Below are 15897 nucleotides of genomic sequence, written 5' to 3'. Positions count from 1 at the left end.
CCTTAAATCAAATTTCATATTTAAGTTCATTGGTTCGATAAGTATCGGCAGAGCTCTCAATAAATTCGCCGTATGAACAACTCAAGAGTACGAATCGAATTCCTAAGAGCTAAGCGAATAAAACAAGTGCGACTAAGTGCACAGGAAACGGAAGACGGCAGGAATTAACACTGAATATCCACTCAGACGAAAGTCCTTAGACTTCACTTTTCGGCAAAGGAAGCAAAACGAGGCGAACGAGCACAGACACACGCGTGTGTGCATTAGCGGCAAATAATGGAAGGAAAAGGAGACCACAGACAGACACGCAAGACAGACAGACAGACTGTCTGCGGCGTAGTGACGCTGCGACCACAGAGTTGTGTGGCAGACGGATTTCGACGGCGACGCCGGTGCCGGTGCCGGTAACGGTAAGCACAATAACAATGCAATTGCACTTTACTTTACTTTAGGCAAAATAACGGCAGACTGACAGCTATGCATTTGTGGTAGATGACAATAACAACAACAACAACAACAAGAAAAGCAACAACAATAACTGCCTAACAATGCAACACACGACAGCAACAGCAACACAATAAGTTGCATAAAATGTGGCACCGTAACACACAAAGCGAATAAGGTACAACAAAACCAACAACAACACCAACAACCAGTGCAGACAGCCCACAAAGGAAGCTGCGAGGGGTAAGACGTACTCAGCGCTTATGGCGACATTAGTAGCGAGTAGTGCAGACCTAGTTAGGCGTCAACGACAACAACTACAGCCCACCACAACAACAGCAACTATTATCACCAACCAACAACACCACGACGGGATAACCAAATAACAGCACAGTGCAATTTGTGGCTCAACTTTTCGTGTGCAACGCCCGCCGACCACCACAGACAGCCAACCGCCGAGCCGACGAACGGAGCGCACCGTCTCAACCACAAAAGCGGCCGCATATAATTTTATTTATGCTCAGCTCCTGTGCGCCAACACCACACCACACCACACCACACACACTTCAAGTCAAAGTGTACTGAAATAGACCAAAAGCAGACTGGAGTTTTAGGGGGAGGAGCGACCGGCAGGTGGGGCGACCGCACAAACAAAAAGACAGACTTACTTAGGTATTTACATATCCACTAATGGAGCGACCAATATGCTGCATTGTTTCGTCCATGTATGTGTGTGTGTGTCCCGAACTAGCAAAGTTGCATGTGTGTTTGTTGTTGTTGTATTGGTGTGTATCCACCCTTCTGGGATACATTGAATGTAGCGAACCGAAAGACAATTTATTATTCAAAATGTTGTGGATACAAATTTATGTTGTTCATTGTTGTCAATTGTTGTTGTTGATGCTATTGCTGTTGTGTATGTCGCTGATATTGTTGTTTCGTTAATTTTTCGTTTTTCATAGACATAAATACCTTTGTACACATGTAATATTAATTCGTTTTGCTTATGTTGCACGTCCTTTGTTGGTGTCGTCTGGCACGGATGCAGACACTCGACGTTTTAAACCTTTTATTTTTGCTCGTATATTGCTCGCACTTCAATTGATTTATTTTTTCAATCATATTTGTGATGCAAATGTTAGCCCTGAAGCTAAAAGAAGTTCTCTCAGCGTTGGCTTGATGCTTTACTGATTTGTAGATTATAGTAAGTTAGGTTATGGAAGATTGTGATAGAAAGAAATCTTTATAACATAGAATTTGGTCGACTTTTAAGAGCGCTTATGTGACTTCTTAGTAGGCTATGCCTTAGTTGAGCTGGATTGTCTTCTTTTGCAATTGGAAATATCAAGTGAAATCAGGACGCTCTTTACCTGTTCTTTCCAACGAAGTGGAGGTCTTCCTCATCGTTTATACCAGTACCAGTGAGTACTACACTTTCAAAGATGGAGTGCTTTCATCTTTTTGACAACATGACTTACCCAGTGTAGTCATGAATAACTCATACAGCTCATCGTTCCAACATCTGCGGTTTTGCCTTTCTCTCGAAAACTCCTAGTGCCGTCTGATCAGATATCGACATCATCCACGCTTCTGCACCATACATCAGGACGGGAATAATAAGCGTCTAGTAGAGTTTGGTTTTGGTTCGTCGAGAGCGAACTTTAATTTTCAAATTTTATACTTTCTGGAAATATAAAATACAGATAGTTAGTGATGCTTTTACAGCTGAAAGTGTTTTACAAAAGTCCATAATTAATGAAAAACTGACGGAACCCCGACAGTATATAACTTCAAGCACCGGCCGATCTATGAAATCGAAAGAGAACCAGATTCTGAGCTCGCCATGAAATCCACAATGAAATGGCCGGCAAGGAAAGAGAAAATTACAAATGGGCAGATCTTAGCTACTGATGACCGTCTAATAACTATCGACAGTCTCTTTGTGCTATTAATAAATAATTGCTTTGGTAGAGCCTCGTAGATCTGCTAAACTCTATTCTAACATCTCAATCTCTCCCACATTCAGCATATTTTAGCACGTCATTCGCAGTCAATTGTGCTGAGATCGTCAAACCAACTTCAATAAAGCTGATGGCACTTGCACAGCCAGCTGCTGTGGTGCGATAACTATAAGGCAGTCAATTTCTCGTGCTGAACTACAGACTTTGTTGCCAATGAACTAACTGAAATAATCCACTTCAGCAACTTATAGCTTTCTTTATGTGCCAGCGAGAAATGCTGAATGCTGCTCATTTACATAAGCACAGGATGCTGAAGCCGAGAAGTGGAGAAGCAGCAAAGTTCACCTTCAAATTCTTCAAATTAAAAAAAAAAATGACAAAAAGAGTGAGGGTGTCCGCTGAGCTTGGTGGGGCGAGCTCGTCATAGAATTAGAAAATGGCGAATAAAATTTGAAATTGCCAACTTACTGACGTTAGCAGTTCGTTGCATCCAATGGCAACCGACTGCGAGCGCCCCTAGAAGTATGCAATGCAGTTGGCGCGATGCAGACAAAGAAGAAAATATATATATCGGAATGAAAAGAAAAAAACACCGAATGTGAGCACAACCAAGTTAAGGGGGGAAGGCGATGGCGACTATCACAGCAACAACAACAACAGTAAAATTGCTAAAACAACCAAAACTGCACACACCGTCAGCTGCGGCTGTTGCTCCAAGCGGCGGTGAAGTCGTGTAGAAGCAACATAAATTTTACAGCTGACAAGATGTCGGCGTTGCAACACAGCAAAGACGTTGCAAGAGAGGTGGTGAAGAGCGTTGCTTGAAGTGATTGTGTAATATACGCTCATTCGACGAACAAAGTTGCACACATTTTACTAAAGATGAAAAGCAAAAACAAAAACAACTGTTCAAAGCAATTTTTATAGTTTACAAGTGCAACATTGAACGAACGAAGGGGAACTAAGCGGCTAGTAGCGCTAGACACCTACACCGCAGCGTTGCAACACCACACCTTTGACGTTTGTCTGCCACAGGCACAAACACAGCCACCCCCGCCCCCCTGCCATCGATTAGTGTGCATTTGTCCTCTAGCATTGTTGCAAAGGACAAAATTCAATGAACGGAAATTTGCTGTCAGCAGAAAGGTTGTTGCCATTGTTGCGATTGTTGCCCGCATTGGCGGTGGTTCATAGTTCGCACTTGTGGAACTTAACTAGTTGCAACAGTTTATGCTTCAAATCGTTGGCGTAGAAAATTGCTGCTTCTGTAGCAATATTGCAGCCCTTCACACTGAACGGACAAATTGTCTGGCAACCCCTCTCCATTGTTATGTTCATTTAATTACAATGTCACTATCTAACGGTAATTCAAATAAAAAAATTACAATTTTACTCATAAGCAGAGATATTACGGAGGTCATCTCGATTACTAATCCATCAACACTTAATATATATGGACTTTTAGGTTAGGTTCACTCACTGGGTAAAAGAGTGATTTCAGTTAGACTAAATTGATTTTTGTGTTATTAAAAACACCAAACAATCCATCGAGCAGAAATTTTAACTGAAATGCATATTCGCAATTGATAGTAGAGGGTCCTACGTATATAGCGACATTTTCAGATCAAATTATGTGTGTTCTTCCGGTTGAGATTCGAATTATTATTGTGTTTTTAACGGCAAACACCCTCGATTATCCGTGACAATTGTTATGCCCTCGGTCTCCGTCAGAATCATTAGCAATCTGAGCGCAAAGCTTCTAAATTTTCAATTTCGGGGATCTGTAAGTCCCACCTACCACTTCAGAAGATTCGACTCTTCTTAATAATATCAAGAAGGATTAAGAAAAGACTTCTCGAATAACTAAAATAGTTTCAATAACCACAAAGGAGTTCTAACATCCGCGCTCAAACTCATAAGAATGGAAGTTATTCAATCATCCTCGGTCTCTCCCTTCCACTAGAGCGCAACTATTATTTATGAACAGTTATCGACATCACGACGCGTAGGTGTAAAGTTACACCCGTTTTTATCTTCATTACTGCACGATGCGTTCTTAACTTCGTTACGGCAACGTTACAATGGAGCGTAAAATTCAATAAACTACGCTCACATGTGCCACACAACTTTGTCCTTACAATGACCTTTATGCAGTGTTGCAGCTGCCACAAATGCACTCACACACATTAAAGTGGATATGCTTTGTTACCAAGCCACAGGGCGGTGATATCAATAAATATCACTTCAATGCACATTTTCAAATCTATATACATATGTATGTGCTCTTCTGCTGCGTCTAATTCATTTGCTGTGAGATTTTATTATATAAAATTGTATGAAAGTACATAGTTTCAATAGTTTTTGTTTGTTCTTCTAATTATGTCTCAAGTTACGTATACGCCATGGCACCTTCAATGATTCTTTGACCATAACGGTATGTAGTGTATGTGCATTAGAATGGAAGGATGCAATCTGTATGCATCAAGCTTTAATCGTTTTTTTAAACAGGTCCCAAAACCTCCCCCAATTCGTTTTTAGCCGGTACTAGTTGGCCTCCAGATTCCTAACTGAGAGTAGACTTCGATCTTCTAGAAGTGTAGTTTAGTATAAATTGGCTTTCAATATCAAACTTCTGATACTTTTCAATGTATTTCGCACACTCACTTCAACTCACACTCCCCCACGCTTTCTCCGCTGCACCCTTGAACGCGCGTAATTCGCTAATTTGCGAACCAATTAAAGGAGCATTTGTGCCGCCCGCCTGCAAATACGTCAAAAGTTCGCCGCAGTCAAAGCAGCCGCAGAACTTTTACGGTACCGCTATTTGCCGCGACAGACTGGTGAGCGATTGCGTACTACGCCAGTTAGCGCGCCTAAAAGTATGCTTTGCGTATGGAAGACAATTCGCGCAGCGCCTGGAAAGTTGAAACTTTACTTTTCAGAAGAAATGCCTTGCTGCGGCCGTTGAGGCTAGATGCTGACACACACAACAACAACAATAGCAATGGTAGCACAGTCATTAGTGCAGATCTACAGTCAGCGTTACGTGACCCACCAACAACAACGCACGTCTTGACGTTGTTGATTGTGTTTTCACCGCGGTCTCATAGTTTCCCATAAGTTGGCAGTCAAAGTGAAAAGTTCCTCCGCACAGTTGAGTCTGCCTCTCATGTTGCTCTGCCCTCTCTACTGCACTATCATGCCTGCTGCTGATGGCAGTGCTGCATTTGACGTGCGCCAAAGTTTAAATTCATTTTTCATTTGCTGTCGCCTTTGGCGTCGTCGTTGCCAACTACAAAAAAGCTTCGCCCGCCGTAGTTGCTCTTCCACTAGCGGTTCTACTTGTGTTCGCAGCAGACGCTCGAAAAAAAAAACCAAACAATCACTGCAATCCACCAAAATATTTTTGATTGAATGCCAGAAACTTTTACTTTTGTGCAAATGCATTAGTCTCGGGCGAATGTGTGTGTGTAGTAGGGTGGCAACCCAGCAAACCTAAGTAATTGAAATCAAAAAGAGCTCCAATGTTTTTCGAAGTAGTAAGAGGTAAACGTTTTTATGAACAAAAAAATTATTGTTCATGAGCACAATTTTAGGCGCAATTCAAAAATTAGCTTAAGTAATACGATAATAATTATTTTTTGACAAATATTTTTCGAATTTGGAATTGAAAGTTCGACTATACCGACAGTTTTAGTTTACTGGGTGCTGTTGCTCCTCCATTGTGCAACGCAAAACCGGAAACGGAAATGCATGAGTGCATTGACAGCCGACTTTAAATCGTTTCATACCGCACGATGTCTAGTTCAGTTTGTGTGTGTTCGGAAAAGAATAATGATTTGTCGGTGCAACTTTTCCCTTGGAAAAGAACTACGAATTGCTGACAACAGTTTGAGGTCAAAATGTGCAAAGTTTGGTGGATTAAAATAATTGCGAACCAAAAAAGCATAAATAAATGAAATTCTTAAACTTTACCACGGCCCAAAATAAGGTTGAAAAATTATAAAAAAAATTATATAGAGGAGGAGGAGGTGTACTAAGTTCAAATTATCTCTTGAAATGTTATCGCTGCAGGACCTTGAATTTTATACAAGACTTCAAAACACCACCTCCGTCCCTCCCAAAAGTATTCACAACGAATACTTCAAGATCCGCTTGATTTCAAAAAACCGGTCCAGCAAGAAAGAATGGGATCTGAGAACAATATTCTCAGTTACAAATGGTTGTGATTGAATTGAAGATCGAGGAAAACTGTTACACTGGGATTATGTATGCTAAAAAATCGAATATTAACCATAGTAGTCACCACACCCGTGATGGGTATGGGTGGCGTAGTATCACTTGATAAAAATAGCACAAAACGGCCTTCTCATTTTCCTTGCACCGAGTTGAACTTTTGCCATCAAGCCACCTTGGCTTTTTTCGCAAATTGATTGCGGGCATTAAAAAGAGGAAATAAAGCCAAATCTATTTAATGGTAAAAAATGTGCAGCGCAGCTATAAATAAAAACTCTCACAAAAAAGCAATTGTTTCTCTTGGCCGACGACGGCATGTGTGTACAGGACGCCCCAAACACCTAGCGATCCAATGCAACATGTGAAATGTTGCACCATCCGAACAATGCAACAGGGGCAGCTAACACAGTAGCCGTCGCCGTCGCAGTAATGTTGCATGCCACACAAACAAACTTTTGTACATTTGCCAAATTGCCGTGTAAATCTTTCACAGTTCAGGCAATAAATAAACCAAATAAATTTGTCACAATTCGTTGCCGAGACAAATGGGGAGACGTGCGGCTCATGTTTGTACATACATAAATAAAGCATTTGCGCGGATTTGCGTTCGAAAGCGAGCGCTTGTGCGTCTGTGCGTGTGTATGCACTGATTAGTTGTCTCAGCCGCGACGAATGGTTGCATTTTATTTTAATATAAAAAAATATATATAAAAATAAATAAATACACCGACCTGCTTGCGCTGTTGTTGTTGTTGTTGTGTCTCGCAGAAAGATCGTCTCGCTGATATGTTGTGCGATGCCATTAGCGTCAAGCTGTCTGCAGCATATGCGACGGCGGCGGCCACAAATCTATGTATTGCTGCAATAACAACAAAAACGCGTATTTAAAAATGAAATAAAAATAAAAATTAACCAGACTCTTATAAGCAGAGAGCAGACATAATGCATGTCGCAATGCCTTTGTAGTGTATATACGTATGCCATAACTTTAGAATTTTAATCCATCTTCAGTCGTCACTTTAACATAAATATCGCACTTACTTTTCGGCTTAACTGGCTGCTGCTTACCCCTTTTAGAGGTACAAATTTCCCGGTGGTGCTTATGACTCAGTAAAAAAACAATTATGTGCTACTAGTCTAGCAGTTTTTGCAGCGCTTGCAGTCGCAAAGATATTTTCACATTTCACACTGCCGGGGGATTTATTCCATTGCCTTTGCTAAATAACTAAGTCTCACCGTCTTATGATGTTCAATATACGTTGTTAGATCTAATATTTATTTGAAAATATAGCATTTAAATTTTTAGAAACTTTTATCACAAACGAAAACGGAAATTGACAGAAAACGATCATTGTGGCGGCAAAGGCCAAATCACAAACAGAGTTGCATGAGTCAACTTCATGCAAAGCGAATTCATTGCAAATTCGCCTTGACGAATTTGAACTGTTGTGAATAGCTTTCAAGGATAAAAGAGCGATACTTCCGATCGTGAAAAATGCAATTGCACAGATTCCAACATCGGAGCAACTTATATGTTGTGCTTGATATTTTAAAATATAAATTGTAAATTTATTTATTTTTTGCGAATTGAAACTATGTATGTTATTATTAGACAAAATCAGCTTTTATTTAAAATAAGTAGTGATTATCATAGAATATAATTCAAACAAAAACTTTGATATTTTGAATTATTTTACAAAATATTAAATTTAAATATATGTAATAATATTGAAAGCTTTAATACAAAATGCAATAAATCACATAATTCTAAGATAATTGATATAACAACATCAATATTCATAACACTTTAAACATTTATTTTATATAAAACAAATAATTCTTTTTAAAACCCACGGCGAAAATAAAATGTGTCAAACCCAATGCAACCCTGTGATTTGCCGCATTTCTCCCGCCTAACTTTAGTTGTCAGTTTCCGTTCTCGCAAAATTCTAAATTTCATCGTATTGAATAAAAATATATTTGAATTCTTCATAAGTTAACGGGTTAGATTCATTATTGTGTCTATTATTTGTTCTGTTCTGTGTTATCATATGTTACATAAGTGAAGTTGACCCATACAGTGTTAGTTACTTTAGTCTTCATAAACAAGCAAAAAGTTCAATTGAGCAAGCGTTCTGCTCCGGCGGAATTAAATATAAATTGTAACCAGTGATCGAAGGCAAATTTGTAGGCGCAACAAGGAATTCTATGTACAATATAAATCGGGTGAGTGATATAGGTACTATAACTAGTTTATATTTTATAAGAAATCGCCAAATGCTATCCACCTATATGAAAAACATTTATTAACATGCATTTATGTACATATACATATATATCTAATAGACTTTAGAAAGAAATCTGCATATTTCAACATTCCAATAAATGTATTTCTATTCAGACATATATTCGTATGTGCCAACTGGTGTATGGAAAGCACGCCGTCATAGTAACGCCGCCGGGCATATTTTCAAACGTGCATTCATGCATTTCGCACCCGTGATGACAATCCTCTGCTCTTCCATCATTATTTTCTTTTGTCTGTTGCTGCTGTTGTAATTTTGCGGGTGGTTATTGTTGTTGTCACATTTCCGTGTGGTATGCGCGCGACGGTCTAGACTACGGCTAGACGTGTTTAACCAAAAAAAGCAACATTACAATAACTATAATAACAACAAGAACTAGTTGGCAGTGGCTTGAAGAGTTGGAAGTACTTCAACAAAGCATTAGCTGATGATTTGAAGTGAACATAGTCGAAATATGTGGAGTGAAAATAACCAAAATAAATAACATACAAATTGTAGAGAAAATATTTCGTCATGAGAAGCTACACAGCAAATATTATTGTGTTGCAATATTACTGATCTACACAACTAAAATGATATTTTTAAATATATACAAGCATATATTTTTATTAAATTTAGTTTTTAGCCTTAACAATACACTATTATTAAAACAATATCAATTTCTTACATTAAGAAATCAAACATTTTACTTTTATGTACATTTTACACTAAGCGGCGCCGAACTTCTTCTGTTTAAACGCGTCCGGTAATTGTTCAATTAAAGTGACAGGATTGACACCGACTGCGACTAATTCATCCGTACTGAGCCAACAAAGTGATATTAAATGCTTTAAAAGTAAATTGATTAATAAAATAAATTTTATATAAATTAAATTACGCTTAGTACTAGTCAAGTATATTTACCTCGTAGGATTTCTTAAATTTCAAGCGCAGCCCACTAACTTTGTTGTCACTTACAACACGTTTCAATTTCTTTCCGACCTGCTTGCCTGTGGCTTCTGCGTCCTCATTGTCGTGCTCTGTTTCTCCATTGGTATTCGCCACTTTCTCCAGCACATATAAATACGCATCGTTATGTAGAACAATATTCTTGGAATTCCGACTATCCAGCAATACATTTGATACACAATGCGTTGCTGCATTTTCCACAAAATATTCTCGTTCCGAACATGTAAAGCACATCTCTTCCAGATCGTATTCAATTATTTTGCCATCTGAGAAGGCCGCCACCAGTCTTGGCGCGTTCGCATGTATAGCTAAGGCCGTTGTGATAGCTGAGTAACGTGGCATGTTGAGGTGGTGTTTGAAATGTTTGCCCTGGAATAAACTCCACACCGCAATTGTGCGATCGGCACCTGCCACTACAATATATGTACCACACTCCGATACGGCGAATAGGTTTATGACGTCTTTTATCTGTTTACTGGTTTCAATGCTTTCGACGAAATCTAATTCGGTGCTGCCATTATTAACTATTGAAAATATGTGTATTTGTAGTGTAGTAGGATGTACGAGGAAAAGACGTTTGGAATCGCTACTGAATATTATGTGGGAGGCAGTAACGAATTGCTCTGGCAGTCCTTTGACACGTGCAAGTTGTGTCGCATGTTCACCAGAAACTGCGGGGAGAAACCGGAAGAGTCGGATACTCTTTTGGGTCGAGTAACACAACCACTGACTGTCCGGCGATATTGTGGCACAAATAATGGGTTCGTCGTTTTTGCTTTTGAATTCTAATAGCTTTTCAGGTGCACTATCCAAAGCAAGCATTCGACGCTCAGGCTCTTTACTTTCATGCTTTGACTCCTCGTTTTCGTTTTCGTTTTCGTTTTCGTTTTCATCTTCCGTTGGTGCTACTAGCTGTGGTCTACCGTCGGTAGAGCCCAGCTTCCAGACTTCAAAATAATTTGTATATCGAAGTAGTAACAGGCGATTTTTGGTCGATACAGCAACGCATGGGTTCTAAGGAAATATATGTTTTTAATTGTCACATTTATTAAATTATTGTAATTATCATGCTCACCTTGAGGAAAGGCCCATATTTCGATATTGTAGAACTACGTTTTGAAGCCGATGATATTCCTAAGTAGCCGTCCATGCCACCGGAAAATATGCGATCACCAGCACAGACGAGCGCCTTCACATCATTGTCGTGCACACTTCTCTGCAGATATTTGACCCAGCAATAATATTCCATATCTTCTCGCTTGATTTTCGTTTTGGCATAGATTCTGATTATTGGCTCAATTCCTGAACACATTAGCAAGTTTTCCTCTTCATTTACAGCCACAGCGAGTACATCAGCCTTTAGCACCTGATGTGATTCCAAGTGTGTCGCTAATTTTCCATCCCACACCGAGACTTGACCACGTGAATCACCCGAAATAATTGTGAAATCGCTTAGCACTTGTAAGGACCACACAATCACCTCTTTCTTCTTTTCCGCCCGCGAAACTGTCATTTTATGCAACGCATGTCCGCTCTTCACATCCCAAATTCGTATTGCACCCAATGAACCAGTTACCAGGAATTCACCAGTACGATCGAATTTACAACACAACACACGACCTTCTTGTTTATCAAATAGTTGCTTGTATTGCATTTGGTCGTTATCTATGTCAAATATATTGATGTAACCCTCTTCGGTTCCCACAGCCAACTCCGTTCCGGTAGAGTTTATATCAACACACCATATAGCATTTCCAGTAACAAACTGCTTGCGTCGTGGCTTTAGTAATAGTAAATCCCATTCAACTAATTCACCAGTAAGACCAACTGAGAATAGGCGCTCGCCAGCCCATATCATACCTTCCACGGAGTTTCCAGGCGATTTCGGTATAACTTTTTCTAAATAGGAAGCATGTTGCGTATCCCAAATTTCAATGGTCCCATCATTTCTAGACAAAATACAAATAATATTGAACGAATTGCCCTTTTCAAAATGTGGTTATACTCACCTTGAAATCGCCAACTTGTGCCACAACTTGTTGTGAGCCATGCTTTGAATAGAGCGCGGTGTGAGATTATAAAAACGCACATTATGAGTTTTTGTGCGCCCGGCTTGAGCATTTCCTCCATTCATTTTTATTGTTATTGACTCTTTTTCGGTTTAAATATTACACCTAAAGTAAAAATGCGGTCGAAATGATAATAAACAAAATGTCACACGTGCATTTACATTTGAAACGACCGGAACGAAACAATATGACATATGCCATCCACCCAGGGGTGTATTAACAGAAAATTGTATTTGAAATCTATTAATTATTAATCGTTGAAAACTTTCAACATATATTCGGCAAATAGCGCTCATTTTTAACAACAAATTAATAAAACAAAATTTAAGAAAACGGGCGGGGCTGAAATTATGTTTCCATAAACTTTTTAGTTGTTTTTCGAGTTCTCATTAGAAAACCGAATTACTGTAAAAATATTACTGCACTACGTATGTGTCAAATTTGATTTGACATTTGCAAAAATTTTCATTTTGTATATCCCATAATACTTCAGCAAATTTTCACCCATAGCATTTAGATTAATGGATAATACTAATTAAATTAGGAATTAATCAGCTTAGCTTTTTCTAAACTATTTGATGTAAAGTTTTCGACATGAAGCAATAAGTGTGTTTCTAAACTCGATTCAAATTGGTTCCTAATATTTGGTGTCCCTATAATATAAAAAAATCCGCAAATAACACGCGACAATGCTTTGGTTTTACGCAAGCCATAACGACCGGAGTACTTCGCTATGGAAGGCGCTATTTAGTAAGTTTTGCTCCATCTTTTTTAGCAATAATAACTAATTTTTGCCAATTTTGAAGTGCTGCTTGCCATCTTCGCAACACCGCTTACCTATGCGGCTAATGCTGAAGCTGCGCGTGTGCTTGAATTGAGCGATCGTTTTTTGGAAGTATACAATCAAGGACAATGGCTGGTCATGTTCTATGCACCCTGGTGTGGTTATTGTAAACGTACTGAACCCATTTTCGGACAGGTTGCACAAGAACTACATGGACTGAGTATACGTGTTGGAAAGCTGGATTGCACACGCTTCCCGAATGTTGCACGTGAAATGCAGATTCGTGCTTATCCAACAATAATGTTCATAAAAGGTAGTGCAAAGTATGTGTATAATGGTGATCGTACCAAAGAGGAGTTGGTTGACTATGCGCTGCGTATGAGCGGTCCACCGGTGCAGTTGGTGACTCGTCCCGAAAGTATCGATATGCTTAAGGGTTCACATACAATCTTCTTCATTTACATTGGTCAGCAGGAAGGTGTCATGTGGGAGTCATTTTATGTGGCGGCAGAAAACTATCAAGAGCACGGATTTTTCTATGCAACCACACCGGATATTGCAACACAGCATTTCGATTTTGAACACTTGCCGGCTGTAGTGGTTTATAAAGAAGAGCAACACCATTTATATCCATTTGCACATGTAGCACACGAAATGGATGTAAACGAAATTAACGACACTATACACCATTGGGTGAATGTCGAAAGATTTGTAACATTCCCGAAAATAACGCGATTCAATATGAATCAACTAATGCAAACGAAAAAATATTTAGTTATTGCCGTTGTAGAAGAAGACAAACTGAATCAAGTGGCAACTCATGAGTTAGAATTCCGTGATATGGTAGAAGGTGTTATACGCAAGCACCGTGATAGATATCATGATAAATTTCAATTCGCTTGGGTGAGTCTATATCAGTTTTATATTCATGCAATGTGTTGTAAACACACATTCATTTATTTTAGATTGGTGATCCGAGCATAGCGCATTCCATCGTACTAGATTTGTTGGCCACACCTCATTTGATTGTGATTAATTCCACCACTCAACAGCATTACATACCTGACGATGAACCACTTAAGATGACACCACAAGCTCTTCATGTCTTCCTCGAATCTATTCATAATGAGAGTGCTACTCCACTTGGTGGTGACACCTATTTTGTGCGTCTCAGGCGTGCATTCTTCGAGCTCAGGAAGGGGTTAAGCGATATGTGGAAGGGCAATCCCGTACTTACAACTGTCGTTTTGGGCTTACCATGCGGATTTTTATCCCTTATTCTATATTCCATCTTCTGTGGTGATTGCTTTGTGGCATCAGATGAAGGGGATGATCACGAGAAAACAGAGTAAACTCTGCGCAGAATGCTTTTTCATATGCATTACAGTGTTCGCAAACAATATTTATTGGCTTTATTTATAACTTTCTAGTCTAATTGTATCGGTTTATAGTTTTTAGTATAATTTGTGGCTGTCTTATTTTAATTTTTGGACATTAAGTTGAAGGCCCAAACAACGTCATACATAATAAATATGTTGATATTTAGTAGTGTGTATGGACGAGTATATATGAAATAATCGGCTACATTCCAACGTTAAGTGACGGAATAAAATGAAATTTTAGTATAAAACTACGGAAATAACGCCATTGGAGCTAATTCAAAAAAAATTATTACGTGTTCATCATAGTGATAATAATCCAATATGTACTTATATATTTTGTATGATCGAATAACTTTCGTAGATATGTACTGACGTTTCGATAAAATACAAAGATTTCGTGAATTAAAAGAATTATCTAAAGTTTTATTTATTTTTATTATTTCTATATTTCTAGCATTATACGTAGAGGTTAGCATTAGGACGAGTAACTTTCTCAGCAATTTTTAAATGTTAATGAAAAAAGCATTAAAGTAGACACTTTTCGGCACCTTTCAAAGCAAAGCACACTTAAAAGAGGCCCAAATTTGACATTAATTAGCTTAAAAGAATTTTGCAAACGGCATATAGTCGCACAAGAGCAACTCCTATATGAAAGATCTGCGATTTACAAAATAAGTATCTCCAACAAACTTGCATCCTATAGGTTCCTTCATATCGGCTTTTGACGATTGCGTACAATCAGCAGCCGTAGTCATCATCATCATCTGAATCGATGGCAGCACGTCTTCGGTCATATTTAACTGTTGATTTACTTTGAGGCATTTGTGCGTTTACGCTCTCGAGTATGCTGACAAACTGTGCATCGTCTAGTTTGCCGCGCACTTGTCCCATTTGGGCCATGCGTATCACCATATTCTCAAACATTTGTGCCTTTTCAGGTTTGCTGATTTTCAAAGTGTTCACTGTAAATGAAAATTAATGTAAAATTTGAGTATATAGCGATGAACATAATACACATACGTCGGGCGCGTGCTTGTTGGTCTAGCACTTGTGAAAGTATGGAGTGTTTCATTTCCTCCTGCTGGCGCATCTGTTCCTGCTGAGCCTGTTGTTTTTCAGCATTGTTGCCGCCACTGCCACCCTAGAACAAGACAAATAAAAATCATTAAATATTGATGTAAATGTTAATAATACAAATGATATTGTTGTTGCGTTATAAAACTCTTCACAGATCGCTTTGAAAACGCTTAAGAGTCAAGTTTTTTTATAAATCCGGTTGCATTCCAGTTACATAGACTGAAGTCAAAGGATAATGATCTTCGTTTATTTTCAGAATCTATTTTTGGTCTTTATCTTGTTGCTCCCCGCTAGCCCTGCGTCCATAGCCGGCACCTGTTTCAATGACCCTAAGCATTTAGAACAAATAATTACTCACATATTGTTGCTGTAACTGAGCCATACGCTCGGCACGCAAGGCGTCTAATTCATTGTCTGCCATTATTTTTTATTTCAAATATTGTTTATTTTCTAAAAGGAAAATATTAGAGCAAAAAACCACACGAGCAAAATTGTAATAATTCTTCAGATTAGTCACTTTTGACATTTGTAAGAGTTGCCAACTCTCCTTTAAATGAAGGTTTTGTTGTAAGGGTGGAAACGATTTGGAAATGAAATATTCTGTCTTTTAACTTTTCCTTTTACTTATTTATTTTATTTGAAATATAGAAACTGTTTAACTCCAAATAATATTCAAGTTGCATATATATT

The 15897-nt window shown here is 38.7% G+C and overlaps 4 protein-coding genes across 4 annotated transcripts in view; 2 read left to right on the top strand and 2 right to left on the bottom strand.

Annotated features, from left to right (window-relative positions):
- Window positions 1-8571: 8571 nt before the first annotated feature.
- Window positions 8572-15897, top strand: part of LOC105214912 (general transcriptional corepressor trfA) — a 29809-nt gene continuing 22483 nt past the window's right edge. Inside the window, exon 1 of the mRNA XM_029041893.2 lies at window positions 8572-8867. The gene's annotated coding sequence lies outside the window, so the exon portion shown is untranslated. The remainder of the gene's footprint in view (window positions 8868-15897) is intronic.
- Window positions 9542-12150, bottom strand: LOC105212385 (U3 small nucleolar RNA-associated protein 4 homolog). Its single transcript, XM_011184322.3, has 4 exons — window positions 11905-12150; window positions 10971-11844; window positions 9851-10909; window positions 9542-9774 (listed from the first exon to the last, which is right to left on the bottom strand). Exons 1-4 carry the CDS (start codon window positions 12027-12029, stop codon window positions 9655-9657), a joined length of 2178 nt encoding a protein of 725 aa, XP_011182624.2. The 5' UTR covers window positions 12030-12150; the 3' UTR covers window positions 9542-9654.
- Window positions 12415-14541, top strand: LOC105212376 (protein disulfide-isomerase TMX3). The gene is made up of 3 exons (XM_011184309.3): window positions 12415-12714; window positions 12771-13651; window positions 13714-14541. The coding sequence occupies exons 1-3, from the start codon at window positions 12654-12656 to the stop codon at window positions 14098-14100; spliced, it is 1329 nt and encodes a 442-aa protein (XP_011182611.2). The 5' UTR covers window positions 12415-12653; the 3' UTR covers window positions 14101-14541.
- LOC105212370 (programmed cell death protein 5) lies at window positions 14533-15766 on the bottom strand. Its single transcript, XM_011184295.3, has 3 exons — window positions 15566-15766; window positions 15151-15271; window positions 14533-15092 (listed from the first exon to the last, which is right to left on the bottom strand). The coding sequence occupies exons 1-3, from the start codon at window positions 15626-15628 to the stop codon at window positions 14869-14871; spliced, it is 408 nt and encodes a 135-aa protein (XP_011182597.1). The 5' UTR covers window positions 15629-15766; the 3' UTR covers window positions 14533-14868.

The sequence above is a fragment of the Zeugodacus cucurbitae genome, chromosome 4 (genome assembly GCF_028554725.1).
Source record: "Zeugodacus cucurbitae isolate PBARC_wt_2022May chromosome 4, idZeuCucr1.2, whole genome shotgun sequence".
Lineage (NCBI taxonomy): Eukaryota > Metazoa > Arthropoda > Insecta > Diptera > Tephritidae > Zeugodacus > Zeugodacus cucurbitae.
This window is presented reverse-complemented; position numbering and strand designations above follow the sequence as displayed.

Bases quoted from the DNA above. Each gene is read 5' to 3' on its own strand.
- LOC105212370 (XM_011184295.3), bottom strand. From the start codon at position 15,628: ATGGCAGACAATGAATTAGACGCCTTGCGTGCCGAGCGTATGGCTCAG. The intron at 15,272-15,565 runs GTGAGTAATTAT...GTCTTGTTCTAG, and splicing joins CTCAGTTACAGCAACAATAT to GGTGGCAGTGGCGGCAACAA. The intron at 15,093-15,150 runs GTATGTGTATTA...TTTCATTTACAG, and splicing joins CCAACAAGCACGCGCCCGAC to TGAACACTTTGAAAATCAGC.
- LOC105212385 (XM_011184322.3), bottom strand. From the start codon at position 12,029: ATGAATGGAGGAAATGCTCAAGCCGGGCGCACAAAAACTCATAATGTG. The intron at 11,845-11,904 runs GTGAGTATAACC...TATTTTGTCTAG, and splicing joins CACAAGTTGGCGATTTCAAG to AAATGATGGGACCATTGAAA. The intron at 9,775-9,850 runs GTAAATATACTT...TTACTTTTAAAG, and splicing joins AATTTAAGAAATCCTACGAG to CATTTAATATCACTTTGTTG.
- LOC105212376 (XM_011184309.3), top strand. From the start codon at position 12,654: ATGCTTTGGTTTTACGCAAGCCATAACGACCGGAGTACTTCGCTATGG. The intron at 12,715-12,770 runs GTAAGTTTTGCT...CCAATTTTGAAG, and splicing joins GCTATGGAAGGCGCTATTTA to TGCTGCTTGCCATCTTCGCA. The intron at 13,652-13,713 runs GTGAGTCTATAT...CATTTATTTTAG, and splicing joins ATAAATTTCAATTCGCTTGG to ATTGGTGATCCGAGCATAGC.